This window comes from Dryas octopetala, chromosome 8, assembly GCF_963921425.1.
Source record: "Dryas octopetala chromosome 8, drDryOcto1.1, whole genome shotgun sequence".
Taxonomy (NCBI): Eukaryota; Viridiplantae; Streptophyta; class Magnoliopsida; order Rosales; family Rosaceae; genus Dryas; species Dryas octopetala.
Window position 1 is genome coordinate 18,433,832 of NC_141373.1, and position 26,028 is coordinate 18,459,859.

Consider the following 26,028-nt stretch of genomic DNA (forward strand, 5'->3'; position numbering starts at 1 on the left):
AAGACACTAAATCACAAGTAACAAGGGAATAAGAAATTGTTCTTGATAATTGTTTTGTAGGACCTCTACAAGGAAATAACTAAAGCTTATATGTTGTGCATGTTTGACGTCCTCATAGATCTTAAAGATTCTTGCATGGGTAGCAGCTGCCTTAGCTTAGTACTAGGGAACATGTAAGCTAGTTAACTAATTAAGCGAGGCCTAAAAAGCTCTTAATTATGTCTTAGGGGAACAATTGCGAGAAAGTAACTAGCTAAACCTTTTTAGCAGTCAAACTTTGATTTATTGTGTTTAAATTGGTTTATCATTAGCCATGGATGGTTAGAGTATGCTTATTTGGATTGATAACTGAATGCTTAACATTGCAAGATAGGGTAGTGTGTGTGTGTGTGCGTGTGTTATCCAACTTCCAACCCTGGCTGTTTAGTTATTCTAATTGATTGATTGAATTGGTTTATCATTTATTAACCATTCCGCATGGGATCGACCTCATGCTTGTACGCTTCTCTACTAATGCGATTTGTGCACTTGCGAATATACTTAGGATAAAATATGTTTTTATTTTGTTTTAAGAAAAAAATCAACAAGTTTTTGGCGCCGTTGCGGGGAATGGTGTCTAATATTAATGAATTAATTTGATTAATCATTAGAATTAGGATATATTAGTTAGATTTGTTTTTGGTTAATTTTTAGTTTAAATAAATACCATGACTTTCTAAGCATTCTTTCTACTAATTTGATGTTTGCTCTTGTTTAGGTAGTGTTTTATGAACCCTGAAATCATAGAAAGATTGGAGAGACTCAAGAACGAAGCTAAATGGAATCCGAATAGCAACCCTCCATCTTGTGCATTCGAGTCGAGTGTTGAGGAAATTGAAATTGAAGAAATGGCTGATGCTAATGAGAATGTACATCAACCTTTGAGTCACTTTTCAGCACCCTCGCTGCCCACGCAACCTTCATGCATCCGATATGCGACAATTACTACTAATTTTGAGATCAAAAGTGGTTAAATCCACTTGTTGCCGAGTTATCATGGTTTGAATGGAGAAGACCCTATTCACTTTCTAAAGGAAATTTTTGGGGTATGTGAAGCCACACAGTTGAGGGGATTGAATGTCGATCAGTATCGTTTGAGAATGTTCCCTTTTGCGCTTAAGGACAAGGCAAAGAGATGGTTGTACTCACTACTTAGTGGTTCAGTATCAACTTAATTGGGACGACTTATCTAACTTGCTCTTAAACAAGTTCTACTCAATTTCCAAGACAAATGAGATTAGGAAAGAGATACTTGGGTTTGTGCAGAAGGCCGATGAGCCATTCCATGAGACTTGGGACAGATTTAATGAGTTGCTTACTAGCTGCCCGCACAACAACCTATCCCCTTGGTATGTGATTTGTTGTTTTTATCAAGGACTGTTGGAGAGAGACCAAACTAAGGTGGATTTGGCATGTGGTGGTGCATTCATGTCCAAAACTGAAGATGAGGCTAATGGATTGTTTAAGTCACTCTCTTTGACTTTGCAGCAATAAGACGTGAATCATTCAAGAAGAGGATCAAAGAGAGGGTTGTATGAGATAGCTGATACACCTAACACAATGGAAGGGCAGATTGCTGAGATTAAGACAATGTTGCAGAAGTTATCATTAGCTTAAGAGAAGATGATGACTGTGCAAGCACAAGGGAATGATGTGGAACTAGTGAATCAAGTTGGGAACTACTCTAGGGTGCCTTATGATCCATTTTCCAACACTTATAACCCTGGATAGAATTTTAGGTGGAGCAACAACAATGGATAGCAAGCTAGTGGGAGCAACAACAAGCCTTATGTGCATCCTAATGTCGAAAGCTCTAGCTTGGAGGAGAAGATCGCTCAGATTGCTCAAAGCACCACTTCCCTAGCTCAAATCATCAATGTATTTATGAACTGAACCGAGCAGCAGATGCAAGCCAATTCGAAGGCTATTGCGAATTTGGAGAGCCAAGTGGGCTAAATTGCTACAACTCTAGGGCAAAGAGAGAAGGGGAAGCTACCTAATCAGCCCGTTGTTAATCCAAAGAATGAGGAGCCTGTGAATGCTATGTTGAGAGCAACTCCAAGAAAGAGGGTGAGAGTAATCAAAACTAAGATGGTGATTGAGATCATTGATAGTAAAGAAGAGGAAGATAATGGCTTCAGTGTAAAACGGCACACCGAAAGCACTGGTGCATTGAATTCACAATAGCCTTCAAATTGGCTTCGAATTCGCAATAGCCATCTCGCGTTAACTGCCAGCGCTTTGTTAGCGCTTCTCCGCCAATCGGAGCTTGCCATGTGGTAGCTGTCAATCCCAGTTAGCCACTTTTGACATTGTTTCAAATTTCCTATTTTATATTTTCTCCAAACTTCGTAAATTCACAAAAAATAACTCGGGACTCCAAATAATTCTCTGAAAAATCCTACAGACTCGTAGTGATTAATCCTAATTTCTTGTAAACTCAAAACAACAAATTGATCTCTAGAAAAATTATAAAAAATCAACTCCAATGAATTTAATTCTAAAAAATTAATTCCAACTTGATAATCACCAAAATCACACTCAAGGGTACTAGAGCTCAACTCTAAACCTCTAATGGTACAAGTTAGTTACTCAAAGACAAAGGAAACTTCTTTCCTTAAAGAAAATCTTAAGTTTCTAAGTATAAAAAAATTTTGAAAACACGTGTCAAAACACGATAGGATTACAAAAATCCAGGGTGTTACATCCTACCCCCTTTAAAATAAATCTCATCCTCGAGATTAACTCGTTTCTCTATCAAACAGGTGAGAAAAGTTTTTCCTTATCTCGGATTACAGTTCCCATATTGCCTCTTCTATTCCATGATGTTGTCAACAAACCTTTACTAAAGATACAATCTTCTTTCTTAATTGTTTTGTCTCAAATGCCAAGATTTCTACGGGACCTTCTTCATATGTAACGCTTTGCAATAAACGACATGTCGATCCAAGGCTTTATTTGTGGAAGTTCAGGTGCAGTTTTCTTCAATTGTGACATATGGAACACATTGTGTATATGTGATAGTTTAGAAGGTAATTGTAGTCGATATGCAACAGGTCCAACTCGTCCAACGACCTCGAATGGTCCCACGTATCGAGGGGCTAACTTGCCTCGTCCTTGAAAACGTACGATCCCTTTATGCGAACTCACTTTAAGGAAAACAAAGTCCCCAACAGCGAACTCGAGTGGCCTACGTCGTCGATTAATGTAAGACTTGCTTCTATCCTGAGCAACCTTCAGTTGCTCCTGCACAAGCTTGAATCTAAAGAAATCCTTTCTTCAGTTTTCGCCCAACAGAGAGGCAATTTGCAAGGCTTTCCATGCAAGGCTTCAAATGGGGCCATGCCAATACTCTTTTGGTAGCTATTGTTATAAATAAACTCGATTAGCGGTAGATACTCGCTCCACTTGCCACCAAAATCCAAAATGCATGCTCTAAAAAATGTCTTCAAGTGATAACCAAAATGCATGCTCTAAGCATGTTATAAGCTAACCTTAGCTTATACCTCAATCAACGATCCACATGAAGTGTCTATCCATCAAATGCTTCTCTAGACATGATTCCTTTCATGATGCTTAGAAGTTCAGGGTCATCATCTTGTCTCTGAATGACCTCCTCATTCAAAGGTGATCCTAACTTCAAACCTGTAAGCATACCATTTGATAGCATCTTGATGTCATAATCCTTTAGAGTTTGAAACAACTCTCTTTCAGCCAAAAGTAACTAGGCTACAATTCTAATAGTTTTTCTACGCAAAGCGTCAGCTACTTTATTTGCTTTTCCAGGATGATACTGTAATTCAAAATCATAATCCTTTAAGTACTTCATTCATCGCCTTTGTCTCATATTCAAGTCACGTTGTGTAAATATGTACTTGAGACTCTTATGATTTGAAAATACTGTGAACTTGCTTCCATAGAGATAACATCTCCATATCCTTAAAGGATGTACGACTGCGGCTAACTACCTTTCCACTTTACATCAGAACACATCCAATGCCTTGTTTACATGCGTCAGTGTAAACATCATATGGATCCTTGTCATTTGGTAATACCAATATTGGTGATGACGTCAACCTTTTCTTAAGTTCTTGAAATAAAGCTTTACACTTCTCGTTCCACATGAACTTAACTCCTTTCTTTGTCAATGTTGTCATTGAATTTGCAATCTTAGAGAAATCCGGAACAAACCTTCGATAATAACCTGCCAATCCAAGAAAACTTCGCATCTCGATGACGTTATTTGGTTGTTTCCAATTCATTACAGCTTCAACCTTACTAAAGTCAACTTTTATTCCCCTTTCGGAAATAATGTGTTCAAGAAACTGTACTTCAGTTAACTAGAAGTCACACTTTGACTTGGCATATAACTGTTCCTCGAAAAGTACTTCTAAAACAATTCTCAAGTGATTCTCATGCTCCTTATGAGTTTTCAAATAAATCAGGATATCGTCGATAAAAACTATCACGTACTTATCGAGATAGGGTTGAAACACTTTATTCATTAAGTCCATGAACACGGCTAGTGCGTTAGTCAATCAAAAAGACATAATTGTAAACTCGTAATGTCCATAACAGGTGTGAAATGCGGTCTTAGGTACATCTTCCTCTCTTACTCGCAACTGATGATATCCAAACCTTAAGTCTATCTTCGAAAAATACTTTGCTTCAGCAAATTGATCAAACAACTCATCAATCCTTGGTAAAGGGTACTTGTTCTTAATCGTCGCTTGATTTAACCTTTGATAATCAATGCACAAACATAACGATCCATCATTCTTAACAAACAAGACATATGCTCCCACGACGATGTGCTTTCTTGTATAAATCTTTTTGCTTAGGGTTGGGCATCAATACCGTATACAGAAAACCAATTCTATTTCATTTTGTTCCGTGTTAATTTCGTGCCGAAAAATGGTATCAGCCAATATCTCATACCGAACCTGTACCGTACCGATCATCAATGAGATGAAAGTGATTTTCACATCTCAATCTCATACCATCCTGTATCGTACTGAAAATATTTAATTTAATGTTTTATTTTTTTATTAAGTGTGAAAAAAATTATATATATTCAGTTGGACTTGATATAATAATTAATAAAATTAAAAATATTTTACATATCATTTCTTTGGATTTTAAGATATTATTTTAGATTTCTATTTATTATCATTGCAAAAAAAGTTAATACCAACTCAATGATAGTATCGTACGTACTATTTGATCGCCTAGAAACCCTACTAAAAGCACAAGCAAAACGTCCACTGCCACTCCTCATTACTCAACATTCTGCTCTCCAATGGCTTGGTGGGCCTGTGGAAAAGATCCGAATTTCGATGATTAAGGCTTGTAATCCGCAGACGACCCCCGCTTCGTGCTGGACCTTTTGCGCCGGATGAACTGCAGTGCTCCCAATCATGAATTTGAGTTCATGCTCACTCCCAGGTCCTACAATTTTCTTTTAATCTCACTGTCTTATGTTTTTACAGATTGAAGATGTGAAAGCTCTGTATTTGGAAATGTTGGATGATAAGATTGTGCCAGATATATATACGTTTAATGCCATGGTGTTTGCGTATTGCAAACTTGGCAATGTGGATCAGGCAGACTTATATGTCAGTAAGATCGTGTAGGCAGGTTTGAGCCCCAATTATATTACCTACAGACATTTGATAATGGGGCATTGTAGGAATAAGGATGTCGATAGTGCTTTTCGAATTTTTAAGCTAATGCCCCATAAGGGTTGTCAACCAGATGTGTTTACGTATAATATAATAACACATGGTCTTTGTAAGGTTGATCGGATTGATGAGGCTTTCAAGTTGTTCTCTCACATGGGGGAGGATGATTGTTTTCCAAATGTTTCACTATATACTATTCTTATTCGTGCTTTGTATAGATTGGGAAGGAAATCAGAAATGATTAATGTACTTAAGGAGATAACAGAGAAGGGTTGTGAACCAAATTGTTATACTTATACTGTGCTCATCGGTATCATGTGTAAGGAAAATAAACTTGATGATGCTAGACAGTTGCTAAACATGATATTACTTGGAGAAAGGGTTTGTTCCTAGTGTTGTCACATACACTGTATTGATTGATGGGTATTGCAAGGAGGGAACAGTTGAGGCAGCATTTGAGATTTTGTCTTTGATGGAAGCTAATAATTGTTGTCCAAATGCCTGCACATTCAACGTATTGATTTATGGGTTTTGTAAAAGGAATAATGTGCACCAGGCGATGACACTTCTTAATAAGATGCTTGAACGAAACCTTTCACCATACTTGGCTACATGTAACTCATTAATCCATGGGCAGTGTAAAGCAGGTCATTTAGATAGTGCTTATAGGTTGCTAAATTTGATGAATCATAGTGGTTTGGTTCCTGACGAGTGTACTTACAATGTTTTCATCAACACTCTTGTAAGAGGGGGAGATTAGAGGAAGCTCAAGCCCTGTTTAATTCTCTTACGGAAAAAGGCATTAAGTCAGGTGTAGTGACATTTAGTATTTTAATTGATGGTTACTGCAAAGTTGGGAAAATCAATGATTCACGTTCTTTATTTGATAGAATTCTTATTGAGGATTGTTTGTGTTAGTATTGGTTAGCACATAATGGAAATCACAAACCCAAACCAATCAAGGAAATAAAAAAAAAATAGAGACACCAAAGATTTAGTGTGGTTTGGCAATGTGCCTACGTCCACAGGGTAGCAGTAACAAATATCTTCACTATAAATAATGGGTACAACAATTAAAGAGTACAAGAGGAACCCCCCAATTCTCCAAGCCACACACGTCTTGAAGTAAAGACACAAAGAACACACTCTCTTTTGTCTTCTCTTACACTCTCTCTTTCTCAATCTCTCACTCTTACTGTATAAGTGGTATACTATATATTAACTGAATACTTATCCAAAGAGATGACTTCACCTCTTTATAATTACAGGTGTAAGGCTCTAGAAACAGAGCATTAAAACCAAACTCCACCACCATGCAATAAGGAAGCAATGGAAGGCTAAAAGCCTTGTTAATAGCCCAATGTATTGATAGAGTGATATTGATCATTACACACTCCATCAAGGGAATAACCCACCATGTATCCTTCTTTCATCAATTAATGCAAGACATGCATTAATTGGAATCCCAAAAGGCATGGGCTGGAAGGCAAACCCAACAATCTCCCCCTCTAGACCATGAGGGAGGAAAACCAATCATGACTCCGAATTACTTGCAGCTCATCCCAACAATCTTGATGCAAAACTCTTGCTTGTGTTTAGGTACAACTTTTGTGAGCATGTCGGATGGATTCTTATCGGTGTGGATCTTCTTTAATTGTAACAACTTGTTCTCAATTGCTTCTCCTATCTAGTGGTAGCGAATCTCAATGTGTTTGGTGTGAGGATGAAATGTGGCATTCTTGCTCAAATCAAGAGCACTTTGACTATCACAGTGAATCACATAGTCATCTTGCTTCAACCCCAGTTCTTGAAGAAACCTCTTTAACCACAACATCTTTTTACTAGCCTCAGTAGTAGCAATATACTCTGCTTCTGTTGTGAAAAGAGCTACAAACTTTTGTAATTTAGATTGCCATGACACAACTTCCCTTGCAAAAGTAAATAAGTACCCAGAAGTGGACTTTCTATCATCGAGATCACCTGCCATATTAGTATCTGTAAACCCCTCCAAGACTGGTTTAGAACCACCAAAGCACAAACACACTTTAGAAGTGCCTTTCAAATATCTGAGAATCCATTTAACTGCTTCCCAATGCTCTTTTCCTGGATTAGAGAGAATTTGCTCACCATACCAACCGCATGAGCTATATCCTGTCTTGTGCACACCGTTGCATACATAAGACTTCCCACTGCTGAAGAATACGGTGTAAAGGCCATTTTCACCTTTTCTTCTTCTGTCTTTGGGCATGACTTCTTGCTGAGCTAGAAATGACTAGCTAGAAGAGAGCTTACAGACTTAGCTCTTTTCATGTTGAACCTTTCAAGCACTCGTTCAATGTACCTTTCTTGTGACAACCATAGCTTCTTAGCTTTTCTATTACGAACAATTTGCATGCCCAAAATCTGCTTAGCTGGCCCTAAGTCCTTCATGTCAAATGATTTGAATAAATCTTCTTTCAACCTGCGAATCATGGTGGCATCTTGACCAACAATCAACATATCGTCAACATAGAGCAACAAATTAATAAAATTACCACCAGGGAAGTGCCGAATGTAAACACATGAATCAGCATTAGTCCTCTTGTATCCATGACCCACCATGAAGGAGTCGAACTTCTTGTTCCACTGCCTTGGTGCTTGCTTCAAGCCGTATAAGCTCTTTTTCAGCTTGCAAACCATGTGCTCCTTCCCTTTGATTTTAAAACCCTCTGCTTGTTCCATGAAAATCTCTTCCTCTAAGTCACAATGCAGAAATGCAGTTTTCACATCTAACTGCTCCAACTCAAGATCCATACTTGCTGCCATACCCAATATAACACGGATAGAGGTCATTTTCACAACTGGTGAAAAAATCTCATCAAAGTCTATGCCTTTCTTCTGCCTAAAACCTTTGACCACTAAGCGAGCCGTGTACTTTGTTAACTTCTCATTGCCATCTCTGTTCAACTTGTATACCCACTTATTCTTGAGTGCTTTTCTGTCTTTCGAACGCTCCACCAACTCATAAGTACCATTCTTTAATAGAGAATCCATCTCTGACTCCATGGCCTTCATCCATTTATCACCATCTTTAACAGACTTGGCTTCTTCAAAGTTCTCAGGCTCTCCATCACCAGTCAGCAAAATATATTTTGGTGAGGGATACTTGGAAGATGTCTTATGCTCTCTAGTGGATCTTCTAGGTTTAGGTCTTGGACTTTCATGTTGAGGTGGCAGCTCCCCCTGATCAAGCTCCTCTTGATTTTGCTCCCCCTGATTGGTAATTTCTAGAGGCATCTCATCATTACTCTCTTCAGTTACCTTTTCAGCTTCATCATCTTGTTCTTCTACATTCGTAGTAGCATGTTGTGATGCATCTGAGGTCAAGTTAACAACGCTTTTGATTGGGCTTCTTGGTTGTCCTTCATTGTCAAATATCTCATCTTCATGAAAAATTACATCTCTGCTCCTTATGAAATTCTTCTGCTTTGGGTCCCACAACCGGTGGCCAAATTCTTCATTTCCATAGCCAAGAAAGATGCATGGAACTGACTTATCATCTAACTTTGTTCTTTGTTCTTTGGGTACATGTGCAAACGCCTTGCAACCAAACACCTTTAGATGAGAGTAGGAAACATCTTTGCTTGTCCAAGCTTTCTCTGGAACTTCAAGACCGAAAGGTGCTGATGGAGATCTGTTGATAAGATAGCAGGCGGTCCTCACAGCTTCAGCCCAGAAGTGTTTGGGTACTTAGCGGTCCTTAACATGCATTTGACTCTCTCCATAATAGTGCGGTTATACCTTTCAGCCACAGCATTGAGTTGTGGAGTGCCAGGAACAGTCTTTTCATGCCTTATGCCATGCTTCAAACAATAATCTCTGAATTGGTGAGAAGTGTACTCTCCGCCATTGTCACTACGAAGACATTTAAGAGATCTCCCTGTCTCTCTCTCCACCATGGTATGGAACTGTTGAAACGTCTAAAATACCTGATCTTTTGACTTCAACAAATACACCCAAACTTTGCGTGAGGCATCATCAATATAAGAAACAAAATATTTGTTACCAACCATTGATTCCACCTTCATCGGACCACACACATATCAGAATGCACAAGATCAAGCAAATTTTCTTTCTTTGTGGAGGATTTAGAAAAACTTACTTTATGTTGTTTTCCATATAGACAATAATCACAAGAGTTCAGTGCCATACTTCTAGCAGAAGGAATGAGTGACTTCTTTATCAAAACATGCAAACCTTTCTCACTGATGTGGCCTAATCTCTTGTGCCATATATCTAGAGAAAAATCATCCACTGCATTCAACTCATTCTTGATTATCTTGCCATGTGTTTTTTATAGGGAGCAGCAAGCCTTGCCTCTAGCAACCACCAACGACCCCTTTGTGAGCTTCCACTTGCCATTTGCAAAAAAAACTCTCAAAGCCTTGGCGATCAAGAGCTATTCCAGACATCAAGTTGAGACGTAAATCAGCAATGTGTCTCACATCCTTTAGCATCAACTGTGAGCCAAGATCGGTCTGGAAGCAAATATCACCAATTCCCAAAATTTTGGAGTGACTGGTGTTGCCCATCTTTACTGTACCAAAGTCACCTTTCTTATAGTTGGTGAAAAACTCCAGGTGAGAAGAAGCATGGTAGGATGCACCAGTATCAACGATTCACTCAACTCCTTGGTCACCCATATGCAGGCACTCTTCTCCAAAAGAAAGGATTTCAGCCTCATCATTGGTCAAGGTAGCAGTAGTGTTGTTGGTATCTTCTTTTTTCTGGTTGTTGCCATTGTTCACTTCATTTTGCTCTCTTTTCCACACTCGGCAATTCTTCTTTATATGGCCTTCTTTGCCACAATGGTGGCAAGTACCTTTAAACCTTGACTTAGATCTGTGTGAGCTTTTTTCACGACCCCATGATCCTCTACTCTTGCTCCTCCCTCTATTCTCCATGACAAAGACTTGACCATTGTCAGTACTCGAGGTCTTTCTCCTTGTCTCTTCATTAAACATGTTATCTTTAACATTATCCATAGATAGAACACCATTAGAGGCAGAGTTACTTACAGTCACCACAAAGGTCTCCCAACTATCTGGCAAGGATCAAAGTAGCAGTAGCGCTTGTAGCTCATCATCAATATTCATGCCTATAGTGGACAACTGATTGAGCACATTCTGAAAATTGTTTAAGTGTACAGCTACACTAACATCATCGTTGTACTTCATGTTGACAAGTTCCTTGTTCAAGAATGCTTTCAGCATCAGTCTCCTTGGAAACATGGTGAAACACACTATGATCCACCCATTGTCTAATGGTGGCAATTGCTTTCTTGTTCATCTTCTTCCAATCGGCATCAGACATATTTTCTGGCTTTGCTGCAACCCCTTCAATTGGCTCGTGCAAATCCTTGCAAATTAGGATGTCTTCCATTCTTGTCTTCCACATCACCCAGTTTGATTGATTAAGTTTGAACATGGTGTTGGACTCTTCCATTCTATAAACCAATGCTCTGATACCACTTGTTAGGATTGGTTAGTACAGAATGGAAATCACAAACCCAAACCAATCAAGGAAATAAACAAGAAAATAGAGACACCAAAGATTTAGTGTGGTTCGGCAATGTGCCTACGTCCACAGGGCAGCAGTAACAAATATCTTCACTATAAATAATGGGTACAACAATTAGAGAGTACAAGAGGAACCCCCCAATTCTCCAAGCCACACACGTCTTGAAGTAAAGACACAAAGAACACACTCTCTTTTGTCTTTTCTTACACTCTCTCTTTCTCGATCTCTCAATCTTACTGTATGAGTGGTATACTATATCTTAACTGAATACTTATCCAAAGAGATGACTTCACCTCTTTATAATTACATGTGTAAAGCTCTAGAAACAGAGCATTAAAACCAAACTCCACCGCCATGCAATAAGGAAGCAATGGAAGGCTAAAAGCCTTGTTAATAGCCCAATGTACTGACAGAGTGATATTGATCATTACACACTCCACCAAGGGAATAACCCACTTTGTATCCTTCTTTCATCAATTAATGAAAGACATGCATTAATTGGAATCCCAAAAGGCATGGGCTGGAAGGCACGCCCAATAGTTTGCAGATTCATATACTTTCTCTGCCTTGATTAGATGGGTTGTGCAAAGAGAGGAAAATAATGGAAGCATCATTAGTGGTGCAAAATATGTTAAGTGCTGGTCTGAAGCCTAGCATCTGGGATTATACAACTCTGATTAGGCAAGTGCTGAAAGAAGGTGACTTTGACCATGCTGATAGGCTTTTCAATGAGATGGTTTCAGTCGGTAACCAACCTAATTTATTTACTTACACTGCATTTATTCATGCATATTGCATCATAGGGAATGTAAAAGAAGTAGAGGAGGTAATGATTAAAATGAATGAAGAAGGAATTGCCCCAGGACTTACACATTTTTAATTGATGCATATGGACGCATGGGATTAATAGATTGTGCATTTGATGTTCTTAAGCGCATGTTTGATGCTGATTGTGAGCCTTCTTATCAGACCTATTACTTTTTAATCAAACATATTTCAAATGGAAAGTTGGTTAGGACCAACAATGATATACTGGGACTTGATATAGTTTCAAATGTCTCCTTTGTTGGTTTTACTGATTTATGGAAGACAATGGATTTTGAAATTGCTTTAGAGCTCTTTGAGAAGATGGTTGGACATGGTTGTGCACCGAATATAAACACTTTTGGCCAGCTTATAATCGGACTTTGCAGAGCGAGGAACTTGGAAGTAGCCCAAAGGTTATATAGTCATATGATACATTTAGGCATTTCGCCCAGCGAGGATATTTGTAATTGTAATCTGAATTGTTGTTGTGAATTGCAAGTGTATGGAGAGGTAGCATTGCTGGTGGACACTAAGATTGAGCATAGTTATTTACTAGCATTGGAGTCATGCAAGTTGCTTATGTGCGGACTTTTTGATGAACAGAATCACGAGAAGGCAAATGCCATTTCCTGCAGTATGCTTCGTTGCAAATATAACTATGATGAAGTAGCTTGGAAAGTTCTCTTGGATGGTTTAGGTGCGCTGAGCTGCTAACCATTATGGAGAAGATGGGTTGCCAACTATCCTCAGACATATTCATTGTTGATTGAGGGGATTGATGGAACATAATACGGATCTTCAAAGTGATATGCATCACAGACTAGGGCATGGTTTCTGGTGTTGGTAATTAACTGTGTATCTGACTTGCCTGTGAACTTCCTCTGATGGAAATGTACCACTATGGCACTATCTAGGAAGCACCGATATGCCAATTTTTTGAGGTATGTCGTATCGGGGCCGAGGATACCACCGATACGCACTAGATATAGGGATATGCGTATCAAAAGCATGCTAACCGTATCTGTTGACTTTGACTACTCGATAAGACTGCGATACTTCAGCGATACGGTCAAGATACGATCTAGATACGTATGGGGTATTTTTTCAAATTTTTTGTAAAAATGGGAGGTCTAATTGCAATTTTAAAAACTTTACAAATCTTAGATCATTAAAGCCCTAATTCAGGTATTCAACGCAGCCATCACTATTCATGCACAAAATAGAAAAGGAAGTAGAGAAACCTGTTTTCAAGCAGCCATCGCCGTCGATCAGCCATCTTCGTCAAGCAGCCATCGTCCCGATCTGTGGCGCTGTCGTTGAGGTTAGCTTGCGTAGTTGCGTTTGAATAATCTGGTTGGTGGTTGCAGTTGGGTTGGGTTGGCTCTGTTTGTTTTATTTCTCTGAATAATCTAGTCCCAATTCAAGTATAACCTCTGTTTGTTTTATTTTATAACTCTAAAAAGTGAAATATGAATAGTATTGGGTTTGGTATTTGGGTTTGTTTGTTTTGAGCAGTAATCATAAATAGTATTGGGTACTTGCCTATTTGGGTTTGTCATTTTTTTTTATAATTATGAAATCTGAATAGTGAATAGTATTGGGTTGGTTACTTGGGTTGGGTTTGTCACTGTTTTTTTTATAATTATGAAATATGAATAGTGAATAGTATTGGGTTGGATCTATTAGAAAAAAATTAATGCTATTCTTACAATTTGTTAGTTATATTAGTAACTCATTTGTCCAGGAAATGAGTTCAACAACAAATATGAGTTCATCAACAAATAGTTCCACTGCAAATTCTACTTAAGTTGCTGCTGTTGAGGTGAATGATAATGCCCCATTATGGCAGTATGTCAAGAATCTTGGGAAAAAAAGTGGGGAGTTCTGGAGGAAATACCCAGTTTATGTGCAATTTCTATAATGGCACTTTTAATGGATCCTACTTTAGAGTGAGTTGTCATTTATTACGAAAGTCAGGAAATGAAATTGCTATATGCCCAAATTCAAAGACTCATTTGCCGAGGTTGCAAAAAGAGGTAGATGAGGCTAAAGCTAGGAAGCAAAAATCTTTACCTAATCAAGTTCCTTTACCCACAACAATGGGTTCTTCTGCGAGTAGTACTATGAGAATGGATGGTGAACTTTATGAAGATATTGTTGAGCCAAAAAAGAGGAAGGGAATGAGTAGAGCCATTGAGAAAGCCTTCACAATGGCAGCTAGAGAAGAATTGGAAGGTGAAATTGCAAGAATGTTTTACACGGGTGGTTTGTCATTTCACTTTGCAAGGAATCCACACTATGTGCGTTCATACACTTGTGCTGTTTCTAACTCAATTCCGGGTTATGTCCCTCCAGGTTACAACAAATTGCGAACTACACTTCTCCAAAAGGAAAGGTCTAACATTGGCAAATTGCTAGAGCCAATTAAGATGACTTGGAAAGAGAAGGGTGTAAGTGTATGTAGTGATGGGTGGTCAGATTCACAAAGAAGACCTCTTACAAATATTATGGCTACTTGTGAAAGTGGGCCTATGTTCTTGAAAGCAATCAATACTCAAGGTGAGTACAATGACAAATTCTACATTTCTAACATACTTATTGATGCCATTCAGGAAATTGGTTCACAAGATGTGGTTCAAGTAATCACTGATAATGCAAGGCCGCCAGATTGCTTATCGAAGCCAAATTTCCACACATCTTTTGGACACCATGTGTTGTCCATACCGTCAATCTTGCTTTGAAGGGAATTTGCTCACCATCTTCAAGTGCAAGACATGAAGATATTCAAGAACAATGCGGTTGGATAGCAAAGATTTATAAGGATGCTTTGATGATAAAAAACTTTATCATGAACCATAGTATGAGATTGTCAATGTATAATAATCAATGCAAGTTGAAGTTGTTGTCCATTGCCGATACACGTTTTACCTCCACAATTGTGATGCTTAAAAGATTTAAGAAAATAAAACAAGGCTTGGAGCATACGGTGATTAGTGAAGAATGGGATTCATACAAAGAAGATGATGTGAAAAAAGCAAGAATGATCAAGGATAAGATATTAGATGAAGACTTTTGGAGAGTCATTGATTATATACTTAGCTTTACCGCTCCCATTTATGAGATGCTTAGGTTGGCCAATACGGACACACCTTGCCTTCACTTGATTTATGAGTGATGGGATTCTATGATAGAAAAAGTGAAGGAGGCTATTTATGCACATGAAAGAAAACAACTCAATGAAGCATCAAGGTTTTATGATGTGGTGCATAGAATTTTAGTGGAGCGATGGACTAAGAGTAGTACACCACTTCATTGTTTGGCACATTATTTAAATCCTAGGTAACTTTTTTTAATATATATATTTACTATTTAGTAAATTTTGAATATTTGGTTTTGCCATTTTAATTTTATATTGGTCAACCCTATTGTGCTTCTAGGTATTATAACAATGAGTGGCTAACGGAGGCTCCCAACCGTATTGCTCCACACAAAGATATTGAGATCACAACCGAAAGGAAAAAATGTATCAAAAGATATTTTACTCATGAGGGGGAGCGAAGAAGTTTCAATATGGAGTATGCCGCTTTTTCGGCATGTATTGAAGATTTTTCTAATACTGATTCAATTAAGGGTAGAGGATTGGTGCTTCCGGTGAAATGGTGGATTGTCCATGGAGCTTCCACACCAATCCTCCAATCCATAGCTTTAAAGCTACTTGGACAACCTTGTTCATCCTCATGTTGTGAAAGAAATTGGAGCACTTATAATTTCATTCACTTGGTGAGAATGAACCAAATAACACCACAAAGGGTGGAAGATTTAGTGTTTGTTCATTACAATCTTCATCTTTTATCATGGAAAAGTGCAATCTACAAAGAAGGTGTGTCTCAAATGTGGGCTGTTGGAGGGGATGAATTTGATTCCATGAAATTGGAGAGTGGCGGAACTCTTGAGGTTGCAAACCTTTCCCTTGATGAACCGGAATTAGAAGCCATGTTTTTTACTGATGATGGTGATGAAGATGATGAATGAAGTTCATTAGGAATTTGGATTTTATGAGTTTTTTGTGTTTTATTTGGAACATATTTTATGTATTGTTTTATTTGAACATGTTTTATTTTGTGTTTTGTTTGGAACATATTTTATGAATTATGGTGTGTTTTATTTGGAATATTTAGATGATATTTGATTTTTTTTTTTTAAGTTTAAATATATATATATAATTTTAATATCCGTATCAGAGCTGTACCGGTGTTGTTATTTTTTAGAAATTTGCCATATTGTGTATCGGTGTCGTGTCACGTATCGGTGCCATACCCGTATCGATGCTTCCTAGGGCACTATTATATCTGGGAAAAAGTATATGTATCTGTCTTGTTTCCAACAATTGATAAGTGCTTCTTGTTGTTTTGGCAGTGCCGCTGCTGTTGTTTTTACTTCCGAGGCTTACTGCCGTTCAAATTTATACCAATCCCAGAAGACAAGAAAGAGAACAAAGCAGAATGAAGCTACGAGAAGTTAGCAGTAGGCATCTCACATGGTGATGGTATATTGGGTCTACAAGCATTAATGCACTTGCACTGAACTAATAGTCAAACAGCTAATTAATTAATTAATTAAATGGAGTGTCTACCAAAGGAACTGTCTAATGATTGTCTAATTCTCTTGCCTTGGACTTACCCTTCACTGCTTTCCTCAAATACAAGCGGCAATATCTAATATGTGCACTAATAAATATGGAGATTTTGTGCTCAAACATTGTATTAAGCTCAAGGCCGGCAAAGAAATTCTTACCATCATATCCACAATTCGAAACCAATATATAGATACAGTCAAGCCTCCCATATTGTTTATCACTGAAAAATAAGAAAAGAAATTAAAAAATTTGTCACCCTCGTAAAGGAAACATAGAAGAAACAAGAGGGAAAACAAGGCATCCCCAAATACCAATGGAGTTAAAAATGTCAAACAAGAGGGTGTACAATGACTCAATGGTTGATTGGATGCTAACGTTAATTACAAAGTCTACTCCAAGTGTGCTTTAATATAATGTGATTACTAATGAACAAACATCAAATTCAAAGAAGAATATGAATATGTGGAATCAAGACTGAGAAAATTGATTATTTTTGGTGTGCTATCTTCTGGTTGAGTAACTCACAATGGAGCTGTTCATCTTAATCATCATGTTGCTGCTATCCATTTTTGTGTTTTCAGCTTTCTTTGTGCTGCAATCTTGGACTTCACCAAAAAGCATGGTGGGAATCCCAGGTAGCTTGGGTTGGCCTATTGTAGGAGAAAGCTTCTCATTTATATCTGAGTTTTCAAGCCCATCTGGTATATACAACTTCATGAACAAAAGGCAGCAGAGGTATCCAATTAACTATTAAAAAGGAAAAATCATTACTGAAAGGTGACAATTTCCAAAAGCAATTTTATTTTGATCTTTCTGTAATATGCATGTCATTTTGTAGGTATGGAAATGTGTTCAAGACTAGTGTGCTTGGTAGATTCACTGTCTTCATGACTGGGAGGGAAGCAAGCAAGATGTTGTTAGCAGGAAAAGATGGAATGGTTAGCTTAAACCTCTTCTATACAGGGCAGCAGGTGCTAGGACCTACCAGCTTGCTCCAAACCACTGGTGAAGAACACAAGCGGCTTAGACGGCTGATTGCAGAGCCCCTATCAGTTGATGGCCTTAAAAAATATTTTCAGTTTATCAATACTCTGGCAATCGAAACATTAGAACAATGGCCCGGACGAACAGTTTTGGTTCTTGAAGAAGCTTCTACAGTTTAGTATAGCTTACCAACTCAAAGAGCAAGTTTCTAGGGAAGCAACTTATGTTTTAATTTTTTATTTTTTTTTTGGCAGTTCACTCTCAAAGTGATTGGGAACATGATAATGAGCTTGGAGCCTGCTGGAGAAGAGCAGGAGAAGTTTCGAGCCAATTTTAAACTGATATCTTCCTCTTTTGCATCCCTGCCATTTAAAATCCCTGGAACAGCCTTTCATAGTGGTATACAGGTATCACTTCTTGGTTACCATCAAAATGAAACACTAACAAATACATACTGTCAAGCTAATTTACAGTACAGAAGCAAGCACATTCCTGAAATGATGTACAGAAATTCTTGCTTCTTCATCAAATAAAGGAAATTGCTGATGGTATCAGTTCCATTTTATCAGGCACGAGATAGGATGTATGCAATGTTAGACTCAATCATTTCTAAAAGGAGAAATGGAGAAGGCTTCCAACGAGATTTCTTAGAATCGCTGCTAATGAAGCATAGCAAAGCAGCAGGCGATGAAGATAATAAAGATAAACTCACTGACAAACAATTGAAGGACAACATATTAACTCTGCTGGTTGCAGGTCATGATACCACAACTGCTGCTCTCACATGGCTCATTAAATTCCTTGGCGAAAATCCTGCTGTTTTGGAACAACTAAGAGTAATGTATCTAGGCAGGGTTTAACTGATATTTGATTTCCACTGAAGACTGAACACTAAAAATTGTCAACTTAATTACAGGATGAGCACAGACAAATTCAAGCAGACCGAGACAATGGAGCAAATCTATCATGGGATGAAGTTAACAACATGCCTTACACTGCCAAAGTAAGCACTACATCAATATTCAAAAGCTTTTCTAACAATTTATCAATTGAAACTCAACTATGCTTCATTATTTAAGCTCAGGTAATCAATGAAACCCTTCGGAGGGCCACTATTTTACCTTGGTTTTCAAGAAAAGCTGCCCAGAATTTTGAGATTGATGGTAAAACACTTTGTCTCTGAAAACCAGATAACAAAAGCGAAAGTATTACTTCACCAAGTTTGACTATGTGGTTCTAAATAATTTTCCACTATTACAGGATATAAAATAGAGAAGGGCTGGTCTGTTAACTTGGATGTTGTCTCCATTCACCATGACCCAGAAGTCTTTCCCAATCCTCAAAAGTTTGATCCCTCCAGGTTTGATGTAAGCATGCTCTTCCTATATTGGGAAAAACAGCAGTTGATTTTGCTTTTGAAACTCTTGCATTAGAAATTAATTATAAAGTAAAATGCAGGAACCCCTAAAGCCTTTTAGCTTTCTTGGATTTGGTAGTGGGCAGCGTATGTGCCCTGGAATCAACCTGGCCAAACTCGAAATCTCCGTATTCATTCATCACCTGGTTTGCAGATACAAGTAAGATGAAGAAAAACTTTCAGAATATATATATTATATATATATATTTTTCAAAAGAAGAAAAAGAAGAAGAAATTGACAGCTATGACTATAAGACAACTAATAACTAAATGCAGCCTAGTCAATGTATGTAAGAAACCAAAGTTGTGCATATCATATAACAGTAACCATATGATCTGTTCTCACCAAAAATGAAAACAAAACCATATGATCTGCGAACTAGTAAAGGATTTCTCCAATTTTTGCATACTGTTCGAAAGAGTTGAGATGTATAGGATGACTATAACCATCTGAGCAGGTAATTCTTCACAGAAGATAGGAGGAACATTTAAGTTCCAACCTGAATTTTTAGGTAGCTATAATTCTGATTCTGGATTTTCAATCACTATTACAGGTGGAGCCCTTTGGAGAAAGATGACTCGGTCCAGCCAACCCTTGTAAGGATGCCAAAAAACAAGTATCCGATTGTAGCCGAGCTACTTTAAAACATTTCTGTTCAAGAAACTCTGTAGACACTAATAACAATAAACATTATTAGATCAGTCCAAGCTACTGTTGTGCAATTATGCATCAAATCAACACACAACGGTCGACATTTCCAATCAAGATGCTGTTTTTCTCCATTAGTTCCTCCATTTCAAATCTTTTGCTTTTGTGTATATATAGTTAACAGGAAATAGTTCCATTATCATGCAAGTACGTTGTACTTCATCCCAAAAAGAAAAAAATGCGGACATTTTGAAAGTTTGGTCAAAGTAAAACCACCATAAATACATGAATATAATTCCATTAGAGATTCTTTCTTCTTGTTTCATTTTTCACAAGCGCAGCACGCTATAGAAGATAAGGCAAGAAGAGAATATAAAATCTTAAACGTAAAGAAATAGAAAGAAGGAAAGGCTAAAACATTTAGATATAAAACATCTTCAGTTTAGAAAAAGCTATTGGATCCAGTTACAAACTTTTACAACAGTGCAGAGTGGAACTACACATCAATAAGCAAAAATTAACAGCTTTCAAACCAAAAGCAATGCTCTCTTTTGGATGGTCATACATGTGGACAAGCGATCCCTCTTTTACATCTGCAAGAAAGCAGCTAACTTCAAAATTGTGGGAGATACTCTCATAAACTAGTCTAGTAATCGTTGTCTTACCTGTCCGCCCTTACCCCATATCCCTATACAGCGATCATCATTTGCCTTCGGTTCTAAAAGCATAGTTATATTCCTTAGTTCAAAATCAATTCCGACAAACTTCTCCTTGGAACCTAACAATGTCAATGTAGGCTCCACTTTATTCCACACTGTTTCAACAATTCCTTTGATAAGATCTACTTCACCCCTATTCTTTGAAGTCCACCCAACAAAGTTAGACAAATTTGTTAACGCATCTCTCCAAAGTAGCACTTTTGTTTTCTTAAACTTCTCTTCATGCTTGTCGAAAGCTTCCACAAAAGTTCCAAATGTTTTCGGACATCAGAAGTTCATAAAAACTGGCAAAATTGTGTTCCTGGCTTCCATGCATTCAAGAATCCTTAGAAGTTCATCCAAGCACCAAGTGGAAGAACCATAGTTTAACGAGATAACAACAATTGCTGTCTTTGAAAACATTAAATACTTGCCACTGCAATTTGTGGTAGACACGCTCTGTAAAACGCTCTCAAGTGTCTTCACCCTGAAACTCAAAACACATGGTATTTCCATGGAGGAGTAGATGTGGAGGATCCTTGGCTGCTGAAAGCCATTGGTAATCTGCTCATGGCTCAGATCCTTATTTAAAAATTAAGGATAAGGATAACGGGGAAAGGAGATTACGAACCCACTGCTTTAACAGGCAATAGTTCATTTTTGTATTTCTGTGCTCATCTCATGTACTATAATGGAAAAAAGGAAATTATATTTAAATGGAGAAGATTTTTCATCCACACCTGACTATATAAAAGAAGAAAGCTGAAGCTTCGGTTTTGTAAAGTTTCTTCTATGTCACATACATCTTATGGCCAATCTTTATACTAAATGTTACAATCTTTAAAAATGACAGAGAATAGATCTCTGCCTAGCTGGCAGAGATAAAAGGTTCTGCTGCCTGGTGGTGGGACTGTGAGGCATTCATTGAACAGTTGATAATTCAATTTCTCAGGTCAACATATATCAGAACATATCCACTATGACAAGAATAATCAAATTTGTTCAGTCACTAGCCAACAATCTCCAGCAAAACACACTTAAAAAGGATGTTACTGATAACTGAATTAGCATTTTGTAGCCTTAACCCTTATGTGTGATCTTATGAAATCGCCAAATGACATTCTGTAGAAGCAGTATTTTAGACTATTGTTCTTGGCATTTTTAATTGTCACAGTGCTTCTGCTGTTGGTTTTCTGCTTGCTTTTGAGTTTTCTGGATGGTGATTGAGAGCAATTCAGCCAGTCTTAAGAAAGTCAATACTCGATAGCTTAATTATCATGGGAAAGGGGATTTCTTGAATTGTGATTTTTTAAAATTCTAACTAAATTCATTGTGTAAATGTTGATACAGAATGTAAGTTGCTAATTATGTGTCAATGTCTAGTTTTCTCCTATCTCCATTCTCCAATTCTTCTCTTTTCTGGTAATTATATTCTACAGATAAATCTTATCAGCAAATCCAAAACACTTCAATGCATCAGGCAAAATTATTCCTGCTTGTAGCACATATCATGTATAATCAGAATTATTATTAGCTTTGAAGAAACAACTCATCTATGTGGAATCCAGCTAAGAAAATTCTCCATCTGCAGGGTCTCATATAGTTGCTCAACACTAATTTTGCAAAACTGATGATTACGCTACAAAATAAAACTAAAATTCACAACACTTGAAAACTAAAATTCAAAACAACAACTGCACAAATAACTATATATATGCCCATGTCTACTCATAGGTTTCTCAAAGAATCATCCACTTTATTTGCTCACAAAATTAACCTTTGTCTAAGCAGTAGGTTCCAGGCTCGCATTAATGGTTTTGATTCCTATTTAGTCTTGTACCAACCAAGCACATAAGAAAGATAGCAGGCAAAAGGGATAGTTTGATAGGGCTATCAGCATACTGATGGAAGTAAACATACTGAGTTGTGGAGCAACTGCATTGAGATATGCCACTAATTAATCCATAAATGTCAGGGAGAGTACCAAAAGGTGTTTTATTGTGAGGATGTGGATAATAAAACCACCACAGCTTTCCGGACCTCTTCAATACTACTCTTTCCTTTATACCCTTGTGAATCAGCTCCCAAATGCAAGTGAGTACAGCTGCAATCGATAACATCATACCAATTAGTGCATAGTGGGGCTTACTTGGGGACGAAGCCTGATCAAATGCAGCGGACAAAATCTCTAGGCTGAGGTTAGTGAGTAAAAAGATCCACTCTGCTGAGGTAGCCTACAAAAGTAATTTGTTATAAGCTCAAGTAAAAATTAAAGAGATCTATTAAGCAATATGCAACGAAAATGTACATTGGTTAATTACTATGGTTATGAGTTTTGACAATTACATTTGTAGTGTGCTTTGACTCGTCATGGGCAATATTGTTGCTCTCATTCGAACTATTGCTAGTAAATGCGACCTGCTGCTGGATGGATTGAGTTGTAGTTAAGAATACCATCTACAAGTTGCTCAAAAAGCTTTAAAAACAGTTGTATTTCCTTTAGTCTAAAATCAATTCTAACCAAGTCGTGTGTCGAATCTAACAATGTGAATGTAGGATGCACTTTCTTTTTTGGACTGAATGTAGTATGTAGCTTGTTCCACACTGCTTCAACAATCTCTTCGATAACCTGTACTTCATTCCTACTACCAAGAAAATAAAATAAGTAATAATCATCAGATGAGATAATAATGAAACGTGAGTACCCAACATATCCAAGTATTGGTCTTGTGATCAAGCCATGGACCAATTTTTCATTCTTACTCACCTGTCATTGGAAGTCCACCCAGCAAAATTGTAAACCTTTGTTAAAGCATCTCTCCAAACTTCCACCTTTGCTAAGTCTTCCTTAAATCTCTCTTCATGCATGTTGAAGGCTTTCTCAAAGGTTTCCTTTTGTTTTTGGACATGGGAGAGATTGACATCACGAAATACTGGTAGAATTTTGTTCCCGTCTTTCATGCACTCAAGAATTTTTGAAAGCTCATCCAAGCGCCGGGGGGAAGAAGCACAGTTTGGCGAGAGAATGACAATGGCAAACCTTGATTCTTCAATTGTGTTCAAGAGCTTTTCAGGACTAGTTGTGCCTTTTTCAAATTCTTGGCCGTCCTTGAAAGTACAAATTCCTCGCGAAAGCAATTTGTGGTATAAATGGGATGAAAAATTGTCTTCATGATCACAACTCAAGAAGACATCGAAGGCCCATAGAGAAGTCGAAGGAATAGATATGGCTAAAGGAATATATACAACTCTTTGTTTGTGCAACACCATTGGATACTGATTGAAAAACTTGAGCTCTCCAAATTAACAATCAATTAAGACAAGCAAGTTCCCAAACGTATGAAAATTGAGCTGGTCTGTTAATTAGCTCTCCAAGTTGAAGAATTGGTCTTGGAGTGGCTTTGGTCATTGGTCGGGACCACTCGGTTTCTCTTGTCAGCCCTGCCTTTTCCTTCTAATCTGGCCCCTGAAAAATGACCTTAGTAGGACCATGACTCAGTCCAGCCAACCATTGTAAGGATGCCAAAAAACAAGTATCCAATTGTAGCTGAGCCACTTTAAAACATTTCTGTTCAAGAAAATATGAAGGTACTACTAACAAAAAACATTACTAGCTGCTGTCATTCCTCAAATCAACATCCAACGGTTGACAAATCCAATCCAGCTGCTGTTTTTCTCCATTAATTCCTTTATTTCCAAATATTTTCCTTTTGTGCATATATGGTTAACAGGAAATAGTTCTATTACCATACAAGTTGTGCTTATCCAAAAAAATGCGGAAGTTGTGAAATTCTGGTCAATGTAAAACCACTATAAATACATCAATATAATCTCTCTCTACCTTCAGAGATTCAGTTATTTCTCTTGTTCTTTATTTTTTAACAGGGACAGTTATAAAAGAGAAGGCAAGAAGTGAATATAAAAGAGAGGCTTAAGTTGTTAGGTAAAGAGGCTCAATAGTTTCTATATCTTTTGAGCAACCTTGTATTCATCCTTTGAGTGTTGAGGGTTTAATTTTGTTTTTGCAAAACATATATATTCAAACAAAGAATTGGGTTTAACTTTATCATGGAGACAAATTTGAACATTGTGTTCGATCAATTGGTGGGGCAAATATTATTTCAAGGAGGTGCTGTTTGATTATTTTAATTATTAAATGATAGTGTATAATGGACATGTTGAGCAATTTCAGACGAAAAAAAAAAAATGGATTCCTCCATTGTTGTTCTTAAACAACCCAATGATCAAAAGAAAAAAGAAAAGAGAAAGAACAACTTTTCCAAGAAATGACACAAAATAAAGAAATGAAAATGAAACAAAGCAAGGCTGGTGCAATGAGCCTGGTACACAAATGCAACGCCATACGACATGTCTTGGCTAAATGCTGAAAGCTGTCTGCTTCAATAAAGGGCGCATATATTTCAACTAAACCCAATAGTACTGCACAATTTATACAAATGATAGCATAATTAGCTCTCCAAAACCTTACAATTTATACAAATAAAAAAACTAAAATGATATTTATACAATAATCTTACCACTATTCCATTCTGAAGCTGATCATATATTCTGATATGTAGATTGCGGTCAGGAAGTTCATCCATCTGGTTGAGTACTTGGTGTTGGATTTAACCTTTAACCTGCAACAATCTCACACAAACACAAATGGTGGAAGATGCAAGCTAGGCACAGCAAGGGCTCAAAGAGAACAGAGAAAAAGCAGAGAGAGAAGAGAGAAAATATGAATAGTGAAAATCAGATTTGATCTCACCTACTAATTGTGATATTTTCATAACTGGCATAAAGTACTTTAAGGTAATGATCTCAGCCATCCATTGTGAGCTTGATGATCTTACCATTCAAAGTTAAAGCATAAAGTAGATATAAGTGCAACATAGTTTAAGCTTAAGTAAAGAGTAGGCATTAACTTCAACACTTGGTGGCAGACCTTTTGAAACAGAACAACTCCACTCAAAATGTCTTAAGGAATTAGGAACATATTTGGAGATTTGAGAAAGCTTAGCACTGTTCAAATTGTGAATTTTGAGAAACCTTAGCTTACGCATCTTATAGAAAGCATTAGGATTCAAGTCTTCCATCATTGTCGACTCAGGACAGTCTAACAGTATGCCTTCAATTGCTTCTGTTCAATTCCCTAATAATTAAGAATGAAGGATAGGTTAATTCCATAATCAAGTTTTAAATATACCATCGTAGAAGAAATTATAGTAATATCTAATGTTGGTATATATTTCAGCAGAACTCACTGTATTTTCTGAAAATACGTGAAAGATGTGAGCTGTTTGTGGCGGACGCAAACCGCCACTAATAATTGATTAGTGGCGGATATATTACCAAATCCGCCAGTAACATATCCCTATAAAGCGAACATCATTTGTTTCCATGGAGCAGTAGACGTGGAGGCTCTTTGTGTTGGGGAATTAAAAGCCCAGAATTCCCTCCCAAGATCACACACCTAAAGATGGGAGCAAAAAATTTACCCATGACTGGAGCATTTCAACAAACATCTGGAGTGCTCAAACAAATTCACCTCAGTT

At 37.4% G+C, this 26,028-nt stretch overlaps 2 protein-coding genes, 1 non-coding gene and 3 pseudogenes across 5 annotated transcripts; 3 read left to right on the plus strand and 3 right to left on the minus strand.

Annotated features, from left to right (window-relative positions):
* Positions 1–1,273: 1,273 nt before the first annotated feature.
* Positions 1,274–1,379, minus strand: LOC147277753 (small nucleolar RNA R71). Its single transcript, XR_015124139.1, has one exon. It is a non-coding gene; the product is annotated as a small nucleolar RNA R71 (small nucleolar RNA).
* Positions 1,380–4,848: 3,469 nt separating this feature from the next.
* Positions 4,849–12,875, plus strand: LOC147277754 (uncharacterized; annotated as a pseudogene).
* A 1,051-nt stretch (positions 12,876–13,926) lies between these two features.
* Positions 13,927–16,118, plus strand: LOC147277755 (uncharacterized; annotated as a pseudogene).
* Positions 16,119–17,123: 1,005 nt separating this feature from the next.
* On the plus strand, positions 17,124–19,768 carry LOC147277756 (abscisic acid 8'-hydroxylase 3-like). The gene is made up of 9 exons (XM_086252939.1): positions 17,124–17,457; positions 17,561–17,879; positions 17,961–18,113; positions 18,276–18,542; positions 18,623–18,709; positions 18,791–18,869; positions 18,967–19,073; positions 19,165–19,283; positions 19,678–19,768. The coding sequence occupies exons 1-9, from the start codon at positions 17,249–17,251 to the stop codon at positions 19,766–19,768; spliced, it is 1,431 nt and encodes a 476-aa protein (XP_086109065.1). The 5' UTR covers positions 17,124–17,248.
* Positions 19,769–20,226: 458 nt separating this feature from the next.
* Positions 20,227–24,283, minus strand: LOC147277757 (uncharacterized). 3 transcript variants are annotated; one of them, XM_086252942.1, is made up of 4 exons: positions 23,238–24,283; positions 22,992–23,112; positions 22,817–22,894; positions 20,227–22,704 (listed from the first exon to the last, which is right to left on the minus strand). In XM_086252942.1, exons 1-4 carry the CDS (start codon positions 23,738–23,740, stop codon positions 22,279–22,281), a joined length of 1,128 nt encoding a protein of 375 aa, XP_086109068.1. In that variant the 5' UTR covers positions 23,741–24,283; the 3' UTR covers positions 20,227–22,278. The 3 variants fall into 3 exon arrangements, with proteins under 3 accessions (XP_086109068.1, XP_086109066.1, XP_086109067.1); XM_086252940.1 differs by having other exon boundaries at positions 22,992–23,115; positions 23,238–24,282; XM_086252941.1 differs by having other exon boundaries at positions 22,817–22,891; positions 22,992–23,115; positions 23,238–24,281.
* Positions 20,238–20,986, minus strand: LOC147277758 (TMV resistance protein N-like; annotated as a pseudogene).
* Positions 24,284–26,028: the final 1,745 nt, after the last annotated feature.

What these genes read in the sequence shown, in the direction of transcription:
- LOC147277756 (XM_086252939.1), top strand. Translation starts at nt 17,249, where the DNA reads ATGGAGCTGTTCATCTTAATCATCATGTTGCTGCTATCCATTTTTGTG. An exon ending in CCTTTCATAGTGGTATACAG is followed by an intron (nt 18,114 to 18,275) that starts GTATCACTTCTT and finishes CCATTTTATCAG; the next exon opens with GCACGAGATAGGATGTATGC. An exon ending in TTGATCCCTCCAGGTTTGAT is followed by an intron (nt 19,074 to 19,164) that starts GTAAGCATGCTC and finishes AGTAAAATGCAG; the next exon opens with GAACCCCTAAAGCCTTTTAG.
- LOC147277757 (XM_086252940.1), bottom strand. Translation starts at nt 23,740, where the DNA reads ATGGTGTTGCACAAACAAAGAGTTGTATATATTCCTTTAGCCATATCT. An exon ending in TAGATTCGACACACGACTTG is followed by an intron (nt 22,895 to 22,991) that starts GTTAGAATTGAT and finishes CAATCCATCCAG; the next exon opens with CAGCAGGTCGCATTTACTAG. An exon ending in AGTCAAAGCACACTACAAAT is followed by an intron (nt 22,705 to 22,816) that starts GTAATTGTCAAA and finishes TTACTTTTGTAG; the next exon opens with GCTACCTCAGCAGAGTGGAT.